Source organism: Nelusetta ayraudi, unplaced genomic scaffold (assembly GCF_046127955.1).
Source record: "Nelusetta ayraudi isolate G7.1 ecotype Tasmania unplaced genomic scaffold, CSIRO-AGI_Nayr_v1 ptg000006l, whole genome shotgun sequence".
In the NCBI taxonomy this organism is placed as follows: Eukaryota; Metazoa; Chordata; class Actinopteri; order Tetraodontiformes; family Monacanthidae; genus Nelusetta; species Nelusetta ayraudi.
Genome location: NW_027466056.1, coordinates 5,310,843 through 5,328,178, shown reverse-complemented (window position 1 = coordinate 5,328,178; position 17,336 = coordinate 5,310,843). Strand labels below are relative to the sequence as shown.

The window sequence follows — 17,336 nt, the reverse complement described above, 5'->3', positions numbered from 1 at the left end:
GGCTTGGGGGCCATGTGCGGCCCATTAAGTTTTTTAATCCGGCCTGCTGAACTTGAAGAAATTACATTAATAATTAGTAATTAATAAAAAAAAAATAGCTGTATTTGATTTGATTTTTTCAGTGTTTTAAGAGTCAAGAGTTACGATATTCTGCTTTAAAGATCATTTTCAATTGACATTGTAACACGACTTCTATATATCTCATGATATGTTTTTTTCATCTATGACATACGTCACCAAAACACTCCATCCATCTGCTCCTGCTCCAGCCCCCTCTGTCCAAATTTAGAACGCATTGTGGCCCGTCCAGTCAAAAAGTTTGCCTACGACTGCTTTATGACCTTTATGACCTTTATGACCTTACAGTCAGCAACTGTCACCATTCCTATGGATTATACAGGAAACAGGAAATCTTCACCGATGTTAATATTAGTAAGAATGAACCTATTCCAGCTTCCAGCGGGGGGCAGAACTCCACGGCGTTGTGTTCAATGGCGTGTAAAGTGCCGCCTCTGCGAGTATTAGCCAGTTTGCCAGAGTGTGTATTAACGCGCCGCAGCGCAGAGGCCGAAGGGTTGTGTGCATGTGTGTGCGTGCATGCGTGCCAGTGTGTGTGTGTGTGTGTGTGCGTGCACGCTAGCAGGGGATCACAGGTGTGTTTGCCAGCTCCGCAGAGAGCCCTCTTCCCCTCTACAACCCCTATGTCCTCACCCTGGGCATCCTGGGTAATATCAGCCCACGGAGCACCTGCGTCTCCATGCAGCACACACACACACACACACACGCACACACACACACACACACACACACACGCACACACCTCTAATGGCCTCATATTATACGGCTCTAATAGCCAGCTGTGTGAGCAAAAATCCAGTGGACCGTGGCAACAACACTCACTGATGCAGCGGTAACTTTGGATGCTACGCGCGGCACACATCACAACCCTGCGAGAGGACATCCTGTTTACTCTCTTTTAACTTCCTGAAGGTTTTTTGTCCTTTACTTTCAGACGGGGGAAAGTTTTTCCCGTCCCGCGGGACCGAGAGCCTGAGGGAGATTGAGCGGATTGATCGCAATTTAGCGCGCCATGGCCTCGGCGTTAGCTCGATGCTAAGGTGGTTTCTTTTTGCGACTCTGCGACGTTCTGTGGATATCAAGATTAAAAAAAAAATATATATATATATATATTATTTAATTTTTGATGGAAATGTACAAAAAAACAACTGCCAATGGCAGCGTGGGGGGGAGGGGTTGGTGGCTTCTCAGTTTGATGCGTTCACGTGCTCGACTCGCAAAGTGTTCCTCGCAATCTCGCCTGGCAGCAGCTGCTCTCACGTCCACGTGTTTTGACATCTGACAGCTGCTCTTGTCGTCAGGTCTAATGGACACAAAGCACCGCGATACGCATTTCAACTCATTTTTTTTTTTATTCCCCCCTTTTGAATTTAGCTCTTTCACTGCAAACGCAAGATTATTTTGTGAATTTTTAATCGCCGTAGATGTCGATGCTAAAAAGTCAGAAGTGCGCGATGGCGACAGCGGGTCACCTTCACACTCTTTATTTGTTTGTTCATTGTTCACGTGAACTCATGATTAAGTTTTACCAGCGTTTTCTACAACGGAGATACGTCGTACTGGGATGTGCTTAAGGAGGAGGATGTTTGCCGTTTTCCGATGAGCGCACACTACCAGGGCTGAAACCAAAAAAAAATGGAAGGACTGTACTGTGCGATTTGCCTGTCCATTCCAAAATGAAGATACAATTTTACAATTTTATAAAGTCAGAAGAAGCTGCGTTCCCATTAGACACTAGAAGTGTGCAAAACCTAAATATCGCAGTAAAATGCTGACAATGGAAAAACCTCTCAAGTACGGCCAAAAGGTTTTGAGGCTCTCATGAGGTGGTCTTTGCAGACGTATCGATATATAGCGGTATATCGCAAAAGTGTCATGGAAACACTTTATTTGCATTTATACTTGACGTGACGCACGGGGTCACTTGACCAGTTCACTTCAAGTGAAAATGAAGCGTTATGTTTGGACGGAGGAGGAGACAGAATATTTTTTTTTTACGCAAGCAATCAAAGAGAAACTATAACAACCATTCTTGACTGCAAGCAACATTGAAATTGAAATTATCGCGAAATGTTTTGTGCCTCCGTCCTCCTCAAAGTGGGGTCTCATGGGACGGGAATTTACGAGAATTACGGCTTACGCATTTCACACCGTTCAATGGAAACGCCTGCAAATCGCGATTGTACTTTGTCAAACTTTTTTTAGAAATGTCTCTTTTATTTTTGCGAAAAACTGGCATGGAAACGCAGCTAGTGACTCGATACGATCTTTGAGGAGTTTACGGGCTTTGTGATTGTCGCGGGAAAGAAAAACAACAGTTAATAATTAAAATTATAATGACGATGATGAGGAAAAACTTTCCACACAGAGAATACTTTGAGAAAAAAAGGTTTTATGTCCTTCTCAAGACAGACTCAAAGAACAACGGCGAAAACAAGCAACAACAACAAAAAAAAAAAAATACCGACATCAGAGTGGAACAAAACCGAAGGCAAAGAGAAAACAACAAAGAGGAAGAGGCTCGGCCCGGCGCGGAGATGATTGTCGAGAAGCCCGAGTCGACTCCTACCTTGGTTCCCCCCTTTTTTGTGGCACTAATTACACAAACAGTGCTGAGTGACAGTGGTCGCGTCCCACGTAATGACGACAGACTTCGGCCCCTTTGTGGGAGGGGATTGTCAACATTTACATCTCCAATGTCCTCGACAAAATCTGTTTCATATCTGAGTCAGTCAGGTTGAAAAATAATGAGGGTACCACCCCCCCAAAAAAATTCCAATACATAAACTCACTTTTCTTTCTTTCCTTTTGAAAAATAAAACATAAAAATAAAAATCATTGGTCCTTTTTTTTAAAAAAAAAAACAAAACAAAACAAAAAAAAAAAAATCACATTTACAGAGAAACAAAGCTGTTTTCATATCAAAGGAAAAAAGAAAAAAAAAAGAGTAAAATCAATAATTAGAGCAATAATACTGAGATTTCAGTCAATACACTAATAAATATAAGCAGGAGGTTGATTTTTTTTCGGAGCGACTTTGACAGAGTTCCGCCGCGCGTGTGTGTGTGTGTGACATGTGGTGAAGACTGCTTGAACTCTGGTGGGAAAACAGACAGACAAACAATAAAAAAATAAAATAAAATAAAAAGTTTATGGTTTTCCGCCCCACGCACCTTGATTTTTTTTTTTTTCTTTGAGTGGAATGCCCATCTGATGAGGTACGACTGTGTAACGTTGGCACTGCACCTTTAACCATTCCTGACAGTTCCTTTTTACAGCTTCGTCTCACATTAATAAGGGGTGGGGGTTGGGGGGGCGGGGGGGGGGTGGGGGGGGGCATCAACAGGGAAGAGCCTGAAGGGTTGCTTCCAGAAGGTTCTCAGTTAAGGCAGAATTAAAGCTGACAGAGTGAAAAAATAAAATAAAAAATAATACAAAATGCAAAAGATCACTTCAAAGTGTTTCCAGTCAAAGGTCAAGGTGACGCTGGTGTGAACGAAGCCACATACACACTCATTTGGAACGATGAGATGAGGAATCGTCCAATAGGAACGCTCCTATGAGAGGAACCCCCCCCGTCTCCCCCCGTCCCCCCGCCCAACACTGAACAACACAGGTGCCCCCAGTGAATGGAATGAACAACAATTACAAAAAAGAAGTAGAAGAACAATCAATCGATCAATCGATCAATCAATCAAGGTATGATGCACAATCCACGCAGCATTGCAACTTTTTTTTTTTTTTTTACGGAACCATCTGGACTCCTGGGGTCGTGGGGAGGTGGCAGGGTTGGGGGTCCAAAGAAAACAACGCAATTTCTTTTTTCTTAGCTTCGATGGAAAGTCTGGCGAGAACGAGATTGGCACCCCACTCCACCCCCATCTTTATCATTTTTATTTTTTTATTTTTCTTCAATTCGGGGCAGTGGGGAGGGGGCCAAACAGGTAAGCAGCTTCAACTTGATTCTGGGGCTGGGTTGGGGTCGGGGTGTGTGAGGGTGGAGGGGGATGCAAAGAACTGACGGGCAGCGTTCAAGAACCGCCTTCAAACTTTAAAAAGCTCACAGTTGCAAAAAAAAAAGTGAAAAAAAACTAAAGAAACTAACAAAGAACTCAGTTTGGTCCCAGGATGAGATTTAAGAAAAAACAGAGAGAACGAGAAGGTGAAGGAAATACTGAAAACGTCAAATACTGTGTGTGTGTGTGTGTGTGTGTGTGTGTGTGTGTGTGTGTGTGTGTGTGTGTATTTTGTATTTATTGTCTTTTTGTGTTCTTCGTCTCCTCTCTCGACTCGGGGATGAAAGAAAAAAATCCTCCCTGATGTGATGTCATCGTCGGGTTGCCAGTCGGAGGACGTTAGCACGTTAGCACGTTAGCACGGCCGCGCCGAAGGTGTGTCGTCTGTGTTGTGTGTGTCGTGCGTGCGTGGCCTTCACAGTTTTGATGGTGTCCGTCGCCCCCCCCCCCCCCCCCCCCCATTCCGACTCCCCCATTCCGAGTCCCTCCCCACTCCCCCACCCCCCCGCCTCCTCGGCGGCCGTTATCTCTGCTGCTCGGCCGAGTGCGGGCTGTCCACGCTGCTGTACGGCGACAGCGACGAGGTCACGGGGCCCGAGGGCTTCCCGCCCGCGGCCCCCTCCCCGTCCTCCCCTTCCTCCCCCTCCCTCCCCTCCCCCTCCTCCATCTCCATCATGGCCATGGCGTCCTCCTCCTCCTCCTCCCGCTCGTCCTGCGTCCTGCTGAACACCTCCGCCGACCTCCTGCCGTCGCCGTCGCTCGACTCCTCCGACGCCGACAGGCCCTCGCCCCCTCCTCCCCCTCCCCCTCCCCCCTCGCCGGGGCTGCAGGTGTCCCCCCGCTCGTCCCCGCCGCCACCGCCGCCCCCCCGGCCTGCCGGGCCGCTGTGGTGCTTGACGTTGTAGCGCTGGTTCTGGAAGAACTTGACAATGGTGTGCTTGGGCAGGTCCAGCTGGGCCGACAGCGTGTGGATGGCCTCCTGGTCCGGGTACAGGCCCACGTCGCCGATGAAGCTCTGCAGGATGCGCAGGGCCTCCAGGGAGATGCGGGTCCGGGAGCGGGCCTTCTTGGACACCCCCCCGCCTCCGCCCCCCAGCCCGGGGCTCAGGCAGCCGCGCTGGGGCGGCTCGTCCGAGCCGTGCAGCGCCAGCGGGGGGAGGGGCAGCGGCGGCGGAGGCTCGTCGTGGATGGGAGAGGGCGTGGCCAGGGGTGGGAGGGGCTGCCGGTGGAGCGTGATCTGTGGAGGGAGGGAGGGAGGGTCAGGACGTTTAGGCCACCGATCGATGGATCACTCAATGGATCAATGGATCTAACAGAGTGATCACCGTTACTTCCTGTAAACCAGAGCGACACCGTCGTCCATGAACAGCATTGAATAGAACTGAATGATTCACTATGGGACGAAATGAGTTGCTATAGGATGAAATGATTTATTATTGGATGAAGTGATTCACCACGGGCCGAAGTGGTTCCGTATGGGTTGAAGGAATGGAATGATTCACTATGGGATGGAATGATTCGCTATGTGACGAAATGAATTGCTATAGGATGGAATGATTCACTACGGGATGGAATGATTCACGATGGCACATATGCAAATAGGCAGAAAAGTCACATCTAGACAGAGTGAAGCGCGACTGTGGGTCGACTGTTGCCCTATAAGGCCTATATGGCTTTTTTAAATCTTAAAAAATAACATATCAACAACAACAACGACAACGACAAGCGGAACAACGCACACCTTGGGATAAACCAAGATGGTGAGAGAAGTGGCGCCTGTGAGACTTTTCCCCACAGGAGGAAGTCTGGAAGTTTGAGCCACCGGTATTAAAAAATAAAGGATCATTCCACGCTTTTGGTGCTCCTCTTACTGACGGAAGAAATAAAACAAGTCTGGAAAACTGATTGACAGTATGTCTTGGAGCAGCAGCTTCTCACTTTCGTCACAACTTTACTAATATATCTTATATATATATTTTTTATACATATATGCACATACACACACACACACACACACACACACGCGCACACACACACACACACACACATATGTAGAGCAGTGTTTCTCAAAGTGGGTGGCGCAGAGTCACGTCTGTGGGGGGGCATGAAACACCAGGTGGGAGGGAGACGGGGCACCCAGGGGAACTCATGTTTCCACGTCGGAACTTTTTCCACGGCGGAACAATTAACAAAAAGTCTTCAGTGGGTTGTAGCTGAGAAAAACGCTTCTCAGGTACACAGGATGGACAAACATTTGACAGGGACGTAAAGAAGAATTCAGGAGTCTGGCGGTGGCCAAGTGTTCTTTGTTGTTGCCCACTTTTGGCTGTAGAATGGTTCCGCGAGTAGCTGCGGAACGATGGTGTGGTTCACGCCAGACTTGAAGCGGGGTGCACCTCCGCGGCCGGCTCGCGCCGTGCAGCGATGGTTTCGGCGTCTGCTCTATTTTCTTTCTAATGCGCGAGCCGCGAGCGAAAAAGCCAGAGGACGATGAAGAGTTTTCCAGCGCTGATAGAACGTAGAACACCTTTGCATCAGTACGTGATCTACGCCGCGACTGGCGCCATATTATGACTTAGCGCACGCAACGCTCAACGTCATCCCGTGTGGCAGGTAGAAAATGTGATGTTGTCGCATGACTGATGTTGTTGATGTGGTCAATTTCATCAAAACAAGAGCCCTGAAAGCGCGGCTATTCTCTGCACTCCGTGAGACGATGGGAGCACAACATAAAGCTGTGTTGTTTCACAGGGAAGCCAGGATGGTGGATGTTACAAAATTGGTTTGCCCAAACAAAGTGATTTGCACAGCAGAAAAGTGAAAGGAGTATTCTTGTTTAAAAAGTAATGTTCAGGATTTGATGTCACAAAGAGCGATTTGCTAAAGTTGTTTATTTGTACAAAATGAATGATTTCATAAATGAAGGGAAAAGTGAAATGAATGTTCATGATAAAAAAAAAACAAATGTTGGTTTTGATATCACAAAAAGTGGTGTGCCAAAGGTAAAACATTATTTGCACATTTATGTTGTTTCAGTGAATTCGAAAAAATTAAAAATTTTCTTCCCCCAAGGTTGGGCGTGACAGAGAAAGTTTGAGAACCACTGCCCTAATGCCATGCAAGTCTATGTGGTCAAAAGTCAACTTTGTCCTAGAGACATGGGGCCACTTGCAGGTTCATCGGGATCCCTCAAGACACAGCCACGTCAAATTTGGGGCTTCTAGCCCATGAGGAACCCCGAAACCCTAACCCTAATTCCAGCTAACCCTAACCCTAACCCTAATTCCAGCTAACCCTAACCCTAACCCTAACCCCATGAAAATTTTTCTTCCTCCAAGGTGGGGCGTGACAGAGAAAGTTTGAGAACCACTGATATATATATATATAGAGAGAGAGAGATAAATATCATTTATTTCAATGTGTGACAGAGGAGCTTGAGATGATTTGACTGACTGAAGGACTGAGGAAGTTTGTCCGAAAACTATCAAGACTCGTTTTTTTTTTAACCTTGAACTTTGTTCTTTGTTTCCGCGGGGGGAGTTTTTTTTTTTCTCTCTCTCTCTCCTCCACTTGGATTTGTGACACGTAGCCGTGGCGCTGGTTGCGAGGCGGGCGCTCCCTCCCTGGTAATGCTCTTGTTTGTCAGATATTTATAGCGTTTCGGGGGCCGTTTGTCTCCAATGCATGTGGCACGGCTCTGGCTCCGTGCATAACAAACACAGCGACCGCGCCGGGCCACCACGGGAGATAAAGATTGATTTAAGTTTGTTTTTTTTTTGTTTCCCCCTGCAAACGTGTACTTTGCGAGAGGGAGAGAAAAAAAGAAAAAAACAACCAACCTGGGAAAAGCTGGGAGGCTCGACGCGACTTTAACGTCATTTCGCCGAAGCATGTTGGACTAATTAAAAAAAACTAAAATAAAAACTAACAGATTTCAAAGCGTTTATTCTTTTTTTTTTCCCTACTTTTTTCTTCCAAAGAAAGAGCCGGGGGAGAGAAAATTAAAGTGGTCACCCAGTTTGCCTGGCTTTTCTTTTTTTTTTTTTTTTTCTCCTTGCACCACCACATTATTTTCCTCCCATTGCGACCACAGTTATTTGTCCTTCATCGTTTTGGTAATATTAACAGTGTGTGGCAACAATTACTGGTCCCCCGGCCCCCATCTCGGCCATTTTATGCATTTTTTTTTTCTTTTTTGTAAGCTTGTTAAAAAAAAAAAAAAAAGAAAACAATACATACATCGCAACTTGCAAGGATCGCGGGCCGAGCGACGAAGAAGAGCTACGCTCGGGTCCATTAGCGGGGTGGGGTGGGGTGGGGCCAGCACACACACACACACACACACACACACACACACACACACACACACACACACACACACACACAGCCCAGAACACAGGAATCCTGACACCGTAAATCTGCGGCCCATCAAAATTAAAGGACCTAAATAGAGATAATGGCAATTCCTTTTTCTGCTCTTTGCTCCAATAATTACAGGGTGCACTTCTAAATAATATTGAGGTTGGGGCCGGGCTGGGGGAGCATTTTGGGTTTTGGTGTGGGGGGTCAGGGGGGTGTTTAGCAGGAAATGTGTGGGCCGCTCATTTACCACTGCTATTTTTAATGACTTATGGGGACTTCTGTGACTGTGACAAAGGGGGAGGGGGAGGGGGAGGGAGGGGCTGGTGAGAGGAGCAGGTGGTGCACGCAGACGGCGTGTGTGCGTGCGTGCGTGCGTGCGTGTGCATGTGTGCAAGTTCGACCCGATACCTGACCTCGTGTCACCCTTGTGTCGCCCGCCCGCCCGCCTTGCGAGCTCGCCTCCGCAGTCTGTTAGCGGCTGTGTTATTTATTAAAAGAAACACACACGCACGCACGTACGCACACACACACACACACACAGACAACAACAAAAAGGCCTTTCATCCTTGAAGTGGAAATAGACACCACACCACACACAGACACACACAGCGCTCCCCCCCCGCCCCCCCGCCCGCCCGCTCCCCCCACTGCCGCTACCACCCTGGAATTTCCAAGTGTTTTCACTGCTGCGACGCTGGACGGGGTTTCAGTTCTGGACTTCTGGACGCACTTTTTTCCCAAAAAATCTTTACTTCTCGAAAGCTAAGCTAAGCTCGACCGCAATCAGAACTCATCACTGGAAGTCCAATCTCCATTCTTCTTCTTCTTCTAACCCTCCCTAGTCCCTTCCAGCCCCCCGCCCCGCTCCGAGCCCCCGAGGTCCGGGGGTTGGCTCTATACCTGCTGGTCGGGCAAGTGCAGCACCGTCTGCAGCCGCTCGCTGTGCTGCTGCCGGGACTCCTCCTCGTAGACCAGGTCGCGGTCGCACTGCGACAGCCCCAGGAACCTCCGGATGGTGCACAGGTTCTCCCACAGCGTGCGGTTCTCCGGGCTCGGGCTCTCCTTCCAGCGCAGGAGCTCGCACAGCCAGCCCTGGTGGGGGGAGGGGAGGGGAGGGGAGGGGGATGGAGCCGAGAGTCAGGGGGAGGCAAAGGAAACTCTGAACTTTTTCCCGCTCGCTGGCCTGACGTGACAGAGTGCCGTTAGCTCTTCGCTGACAGGGAGCATTCAGCTCTAAAGGTCACAGTGGGTCAAGAGCTGCGTTTTCATGACAGTTTTTCCGCAAAATAAAAGCGATATTTCTAAAATGTCAACAAAGTACAATAGCGATTTGCAGGTGTTGGCCGTCATTCTCGTAGAGTCTCGTCCAGAGAGACCATGGCTTTTCGAAGCTCTTCTCCCTCATTTCCCCTCCCTGATTCCTTGTATGAATCTGCAGTTCCATCTTGTTTGCTGTCTAGAACGGTTCTTATATTTTCCTCTTTGGTTACTTGTAAAAAAAAAAATCTTGCGTCTCCTCCCCCGTCCAAACACAACACGCCAATTTCACTTGAAGTGAACTGGTCACGTGACGCCGCATGTCACGTCTGCTGATGTGTAAATGCGACAGAAGTGTTTCCATGACACTTTTGCGATATTCCTCTCTATGGCTGCGTCTGGAAAACCTCCTCCAAACCTTTGAGCCATATTTGAGAGGTCTTTTCCCAAGTTTAGATGTTTCCACGACCAGTTTTTTTATTGCGATATTTAGGTTTCGTACAATTCTACGGGTAGTGGTAACGCAACTACAGATAGATAGATGTTCTTTACTGATCCCAAATTGAGAAACTACACTGCAGCACTAAAAAAAAAAACAGTACAAAAAATAAACTTATAAAGTCATTACAAAAACACTCAAATCAATCTATGTACAGCAAACAACCAAAGCAGATGTGCAAAAGATGTTGCGTTCTGCTCAGATCAGCAACACCATGCGTGTCTCCTTTAACATCTTCTTCCTCTGCTAGTTCAATGACAGGCGCAGGCCGTCGCACTTCCGACCGACAAACCAGCCCTCAAAAAAAAATAATCTGGCAGCAGATTGATGCTGAGGAATAAAACACGCATGCAGGAGTTGCTCCGTGAGAGCAAAGTGAAAAAAAAACGGGGGGGTGAGGGGGTGAAGAAAAGAAGAAGAAGAGGAAGTCTTGGGGGAGCCAGTGAGCGTGTGTGCGTGTGTGTGTGTGTGTGTGTGTGTGTGTGTGTGTGTGTGTGTGTGTGTGTGAGAGTGTGTGTGAAGATTGGATTATCTCTGCTAGGCTGACCCTGGATCTGCCACCAGCTGTTGTTTATGCGCAGCCTTCAGCCTGAAATTAATGCTAATAATGCGATCATCTTCGCCCCCCCCCCCTCTCCTTACCCCCTCCCCCCACACACACACACACACACACACACACACACACACACCTCCCCCCTCCCCTTTGTCCCTCTCTTCTTCTTCTTCTCGCCTCCGTCCGTCCACCCGTCCGTCGGCCTCGACGCTCCTCGAGGGGAAGAAGAACTACACGGAAAGAAAACTACGAAAAAAATCCCCAACCACCCTCCCAAATTAAAAAAAAAAAAAAAAAAAAAAAGTAAACACGCTCTCCTGTTTCCCTCCCTACAGCAGCGCCGCCGCCGCCGCCTTTCATCTGGACCCGCCAACACCTTTGTTTATCCGAGGGCGGGGGCGCCATGGTTGCGCCGCAGCGGGTAATCAGATACCCCCCCCACCACCCCTCCCGGTCGCGCCCACACACACACACACGCGCGTGCGCAGCCACACACCTGCACGTCGTGAGCTCCCACCCCATCCCCCCTCCCCCCTCCCCCCACCCCACCCATCGCCCGCGCCACCCGACTTCTTGTATACAGCCCGCCGCCACCGCATGTTGTCTTCAGCGTGGCGGTCGGGGGGGCGGAAAACAAATAGTGGATCATTAAAGGGACGCCCCCCCCCCAAATGAAATACGAGCATTTTATTTCTTTTTTTTTTTTTTGCTTTTTGTTTTCCACACCGCCGCCGCCGCCCCTCCTTTCATCCTCGACTGTTTTGTGTGTGTGGGTGGCCAAGTTTCTTTTCCGCCCCCTTCCTCTTCGGCGCGAGCGGCAGTGGGACGGCACTGGGTGGCGCTCAAGAGCGGCCGGCCGCAGGAGGATACAACAGCGACCCGATTACCTGCCTGACCCGAGAACCGGCCGCCTCCTCTCCTCTTTGGATGGAGGAGCAGCTGAACTGGGGGGGTGTGTGGGGGGGTTCCCACTCATTCCAACACAGGGGTGGGCAAACTACGGCCCAGGGGCCAATTGCAGTAAGTAAGTCGTAAAATATCTGTATTCATCCATTTTTTTTCAGTGTTTTAATTTAAATTTAATAGATATTTTATTGTAGGCCTCACGCTTTTGCTCATTTTCAATCAACATTAAATTACGTTTTCTACACATCCCATGACATATTTTTCCTCCTATGAGGGCGGGTCACCAAAAGACTCCATCCATCTGCTGCTGCTCCAGCTCCACGTGTCAGAACCCACTGTGGCCCCACCAGTTAAAAAAGCTTGCCCAGCCCTGTTCTAACACATGGTGTCATTGGATGATGCACATTACACAAAAGCACTGTGTGATTACGCCGAGTACGACCCACAAGGCTCTTTGTGTAAATATGATTCTATATATTGCATATTATTAGACTAAGAAAGCTGGGGATGCGGCGATACCACTGTTTTACAGATTGCAGTACTCACCGATACCGAGTACTTAATAAGGCCTTTACATATTACAGAATTCCTTTGATTTATGTGATTTTTTTTCCACAGATGTTCTGTCACCTTGCCACAACCTTTCTCAGCACAGATACATTTTGTTTTCAATTCAATTTCCCACCAAATAGATTGTACGAAATCTTTCTCGCCGGTCCCCTGAACTGAAACTCATCAAGGTCACGCGCGCCTCAGCGACCCACCTGACTTTTGTTGGCCGCCACCTTGGCGAACAGCGCCTGCGAGACCTTGGCCCTCTTCATCTCCTGCTGGATCTCCTCGTAGATGGCCGACGTGATGCCGGCCAGCGGCTCCAGCTTCACGGGCAGCTCGGCGCCGGGCACGATGCACTTGGTCTGATGATGATGATGATGATGATGATGATGATGAGAGACGAGAGATGAGGGACGTTTATGTCAAAGTATAGCCGCTCCTCTCAGGCTATAGGCTAAACTGTTGTGTCTGACCCGGAGGAGCGTGTGCAATTACGCATGTATACACGCACATGCAGGGAGTGAGGAGAAGCAGCGCGCGCCATCCTAGTTATCGTGGGCTGAACTGTCATTAAAGCCGCGCTAGAGCTACAGTTTGGCCAAGAGTGGCTCCTTTAATCGCCGGGGCTTAATTTAAAGGCCCGGATCCAAGTTGGAAAAAAATCCCACACCCACCCGTGGGACCGACGTCCCGGGTTCGAAGGGTGAGGATTTGAAAGGACCTGTGTCGTCACAGCAGAGCGGCCGGAGTGGTCGGTTAAGCCAGAGAGAGTTTAGCCTTCTGTTTGCAGCCTCCAGACAGTACAAAAATAGATCAAACTGCAACACCTCCACATTTGAGGTTGTTCTTTAACAGAAAACACTGCGAGAAGCGCTGAGATTTTTATACTCAATACTTTCTATTCAAGCAGAATGTGAGTGTGAAAGGATTCTTTTTCCATTTCAATTCAATTTCTGCTCTAGAACGGGACCTGAAAGGTTCACTGACTGACTTGGTGAGAAAAAAAAAAAAAAACGCTGCTGTGACAGCAGCTGGCGAAGGAATCCACAACCCGCAGATCCCGACGCTCCCCGAACGCACCACTGAGGTTTGACCTCTGCTGCCGCTGCTGACCGCAGGAACTCGTGTGTGTGTGTGTGTGTGTGTGTGTGTGTGTGTGTGTGTGTGTGTGTGTGTGTTAGTGTGTGTGTGTGCGCGCGTACCTGCGTGTGCCTGTGCGTGCTGGCCATGTGGTTGGCCGGGTGGCCGTGGTTGCTGGTGGTGCTGCGCTCCCTCTCCTCCTGGTAGATGCGGTCTCGCTCGCCCTCGGGCAGGTTGAGGAAGTTCTGCATGGCCTTCAGGTTGACCAGCAGCGACTGCGAGGCCGTGCGCGGGTCCTCCTCCTTGCGCAGGATCTCCGACAGCAGCCCCTGGGCGAGGTGGGGGAGAGAATTCTTTTCAATTGACGATTAGATCTGTTTGTTTATTGTTGATATTAGCCATAGCCACTGCCGCAGCACTGACTGTTCTTCCTGGGGACAGTGAAAAACGACAGTACAGCAAAAACCTAAACACATTGCACAATATATAAAGTCACAAACATTGGGTAAAATTTAATTTTACCCAATTAAACTACCATGACTCACATTTAAATACAATGCAGCAATCTAAAACAACCTCTTCGAGGTTTTTTTTTCCAAACCAACTCTATTAGATATTGAAACTAAATGGTTCCCTGCACATTTCCGGTCTTGTTTTTTTTTTTTTTATCATTCATTGACAGTTGACAGTGCTCTATTAAGGGGGGCAAAGCACTGCGGAGCTAATCTCAATCTCAATGGCAGCTCTGTTATGGGTACGTGGCCTGATTTGACTGAATTCTTCTTGGATGCATTTGGCCAGATCGCCGGGCAACAGTCAAAATGCGACACAACACGGGATTGTATAACTTGCTTTTGGTTGAGCTGGTGATGATTGAAACACTCCTTCTCCTTTTTGTTACTTTTCATCTGTTGTAATGCCCGGCAACCTGGCCTCTTTTAAGGCTTCATTTATGATTTTTATATTGGGAAAAACTTAACATACAGCCCATAAATGCATTAATAAAAGTGAATGATATATAAGGGTGACACCAAAAGCTTAATATACTGCCCATAACTCGCAGTGGTTAGCGCTGCCGCCTCACAGCAAGGAGGTCGTGGGTTCCATTCCGGGCCTGGGGCCTTTGTGTTTGGAGTCTGCATGTTCTCCCTGTGTCTGCGTGGGTTCTCTGCAGGTTCTCCGGCTTCCTCCCACACTCCAAAAACTTGCATGTCAGGTGAATGGGGAACTCTAAATTGTCCCTAGGTGTGCGTGTGAGTGTGAATGGTTGTTTGTCTCTATGTCACCCTGCCTTCACTCTATGACCGCTGGGAGAAGCTCTAGCAGACCCCTGTGACCCTGAGCTCAGGAAGAAGCAGGTGCGAACACTACTAATATAAAAATCATACATGGAGCCAAATTTGACACACTGGATCTTTAACTTGCTCAATCTCATCTCAGTTGATTTGTGTCTGACTCGATGTCGCTCTCCCGTGTCTCACCTGAGTTCGGTTGAAGGCCACGCGCGCGAAGACGGCCTGCGACACGCTGGCCCTCTTCAGCTCGTTGCGGACCAGCTGGTAGATGTCGAAGGAGACGTCGGCGCCGGAGCAGTTGAGTCCCGGCTCGCCGCCCATGCCCACGCCTCCGACGACGCCGCCGATGCCGCCCTTGCAGCCGCGCGAGATGGGCGGGTGGTTGAGGAACTGCTGGTTGACGCCCTGCGGGTGCTGGTGGGCGAGCAGGCGGCTGACGGCCAGCTGCTGGTTGATGAGGTGCGCCATGGCGAGCTGCTGGCGCACCAGCTGCGGCGAGAGCTGCGGCGACAGGAGCCCGCCGTGGCCCAGCAGGGGGGGCGGCGGAGGGGGCGGGGCCTGCGGACGCAGCGGCGGGCTGGGGTGGTGCTGGCTGCTGGCCGGGTGGGGCAGGCAGTGGGGCGGCGGCTGTTGCTGCTGCTGCTGCTGCTGCTGCTGCTCGCCCGCCAGCGCCACCTTGAGGGAGAGGGCACCGCCGGGCACACCCAGGGAGCCCAGGTGGGTGGGCGAGGGCAGGAGGGAGGGGGGCCGCTGGGCCAGGATGCTCATGTCCAGCTCGCGCTCCACTGGAAGGAGGAGACGAGAAGGAGAAGAAGAAGAAGGTTACAGGTGTGACATTGGCGTGATGCTTCCTCCTACAGGCCACCAGGGGGACCCACCTTTGATGTCCTGCTTGTCCTGCGAGGCCCACATCTTCTCCAGGAAGTCACCTGAGAGAGTGGGAATTTCAAAGCGTCAGAGCAAATAGAAGAATTTGAAGAAAAAAATAATAAATGTATAAAGTTTTGAAAACAGCCAGTGTTTTCAGGACCAACTTGAAGCTGAAACTCTGTCAGAGCGGAAACCCTACGTTTCCTCATTTATTGAAACCTTTCATTCATTTTTTGAAAACCTTTTTTCCTGCTTTAATTCACTTTCTAGTCAATAATTTTTGTTTTTGCATAAATACCCTTAAAACATTTCTCCACTTACTCCAAAATAGTCAATTTTCACAAACTAAACATGTCGTCAGGTGATTGCACACTTTTTTTTACACTGTCTGAAAATGTTGTGTAAAAAAAAGACTTGTATCATGAAGACGAAAATCTTCGAGCTACTCCGACTCTCGGGGTTCTGCTGCCTCGCTCGGGGGGGGGTCGAAGGATTTATTGAATCCTTTGATTCATTTTACAAAAACTATTTTAAAAGTTTTTCCCCGCATTAATTCACTTTTTTGTCAATTTCGTTTTTGTGTTACAAAAAAATACCCTTAAAAAATGTTCTCCATTTACTCCTGAACGTGTTGAAAGTTATTGAACGTCATCGTTTTCTTTCGTAGTCTGAAAGTTATTATTAAAAAAAAAAAGAAAAAAAAGACGGTATACAAAATAATGAAAATCTTGGAGCTACCCCAATTCTCAGGGTTCTGCTGCCTCACTCGGGGGGGGTTGGGGGTTGGGGGAGAGGATGGTGCTGGTGGTGGTGGTGGGGTCGACGTTTTCAATCAACGGGGAGGGAAAGGAAAGAAAAAAACAAAAAACAAAAAAAAGAAGAATGAAAGAGAGAGAGAAAAATGAGAAGTGACTCAAATGGAACTTTGGCGGAGGGCGGCCGGGCATTTGTTGACATTGGCCTAATGGCGAGGGCCATGTGGCCCCGGGAGTCTGTCTCCACCCCCCCCACCAGTCTCGCGGCCTCATTATGTCACCGCCCCGGAGCCGTATCTCACCCACTCCCGACCACTGCCGGCGGCTGAGGGGGTCGCGAAAGAAAAAAAAAAAATGAAAAAAAAAATCACCTGAGCAGCAGCTCGGGGCCGAGTCGGAGTCGGACGCCGAAGAAAAAAAAAAGTTGAAGCGCCTCGATGAGCGGCGACGACGATAGCCGTTCCTTCCTCTCGGCTCGCATCCCTCGCTTCTCGCAGGAGGAAAATCTGCTCCTTGTTACCCCCCCCACCACCTCCTCCCCCCCACCCCTCCTGGCTTTGATTGAGAGCCGCTTTTTAGGTTATTAGGGGAATAAAAGTTGGAGTGAGGTTTGGCAGGGCTTCAGCTTTTTACCTTCCCAGTGTGTTTGCTGCCTGCCTGCCTGTTTGTGTGTGTGTGTGTGTGTGTGTGTGTGTGTAAGACGAGCTCTTACTCCTGGGTTTTAGCCGTGCGTGCGTGCCTGTGTGTGTGTGTGTGTGTGTGTGTGTGTGTGTGTGCGCGCGCGCACCAGGGCGGTCGCTGCTGGTTTCCATTAGGAGTTAAGAGCATTTAGTTTTGTCACGAGTATTAAGGGTGACATTAATGCAAGCCATGTGTGACAGCTCCTCGCCCGCCGAGGGACCGCCGCTTGACAGACGCGCTCGACGTGGGCAGGCCGACCGACGGGCGCGTGACGGAGGAAGGGGAGGAGGTGGAGGGGCAGGAGGAGGAGGGCAGACAGGAAGGGGTGAGGGAGGTGAGGTGACAATTGGCATTTGGAGCCAATCGATTTTTACAGGAAAACAAAAAGTATTGAAAAAATGGAAAAAAAGAAAAAAAAGAAAAGGGGGA

At 49.2% G+C, this 17,336-nt stretch overlaps 1 protein-coding gene across 1 annotated transcript in view; it reads right to left on the bottom strand.

Annotated features, from left to right (window-relative positions):
• Positions 1 to 4,617: 4,617 nt before the first annotated feature.
• LOC142882245 (DNA-binding protein SATB2-like) overlaps positions 4,618 to 17,336 on the bottom strand; it is a 31,704-nt gene continuing 18,985 nt past the window's right edge. Inside the window, exons 7-12 of the mRNA XM_076016859.1 lie at positions 15,480 to 15,530; positions 14,788 to 15,386; positions 13,429 to 13,635; positions 12,436 to 12,588; positions 9,357 to 9,548; positions 4,618 to 5,331 (exon numbers count right to left, since the gene is read on the bottom strand). Of these exons, the coding sequence (XP_075872974.1) occupies positions 4,618 to 5,331; positions 9,357 to 9,548; positions 12,436 to 12,588; positions 13,429 to 13,635; positions 14,788 to 15,386; positions 15,480 to 15,530 (1,916 nt within the window). The remainder of the gene's footprint in view (positions 5,332 to 9,356; positions 9,549 to 12,435; positions 12,589 to 13,428; positions 13,636 to 14,787; positions 15,387 to 15,479; positions 15,531 to 17,336) is intronic.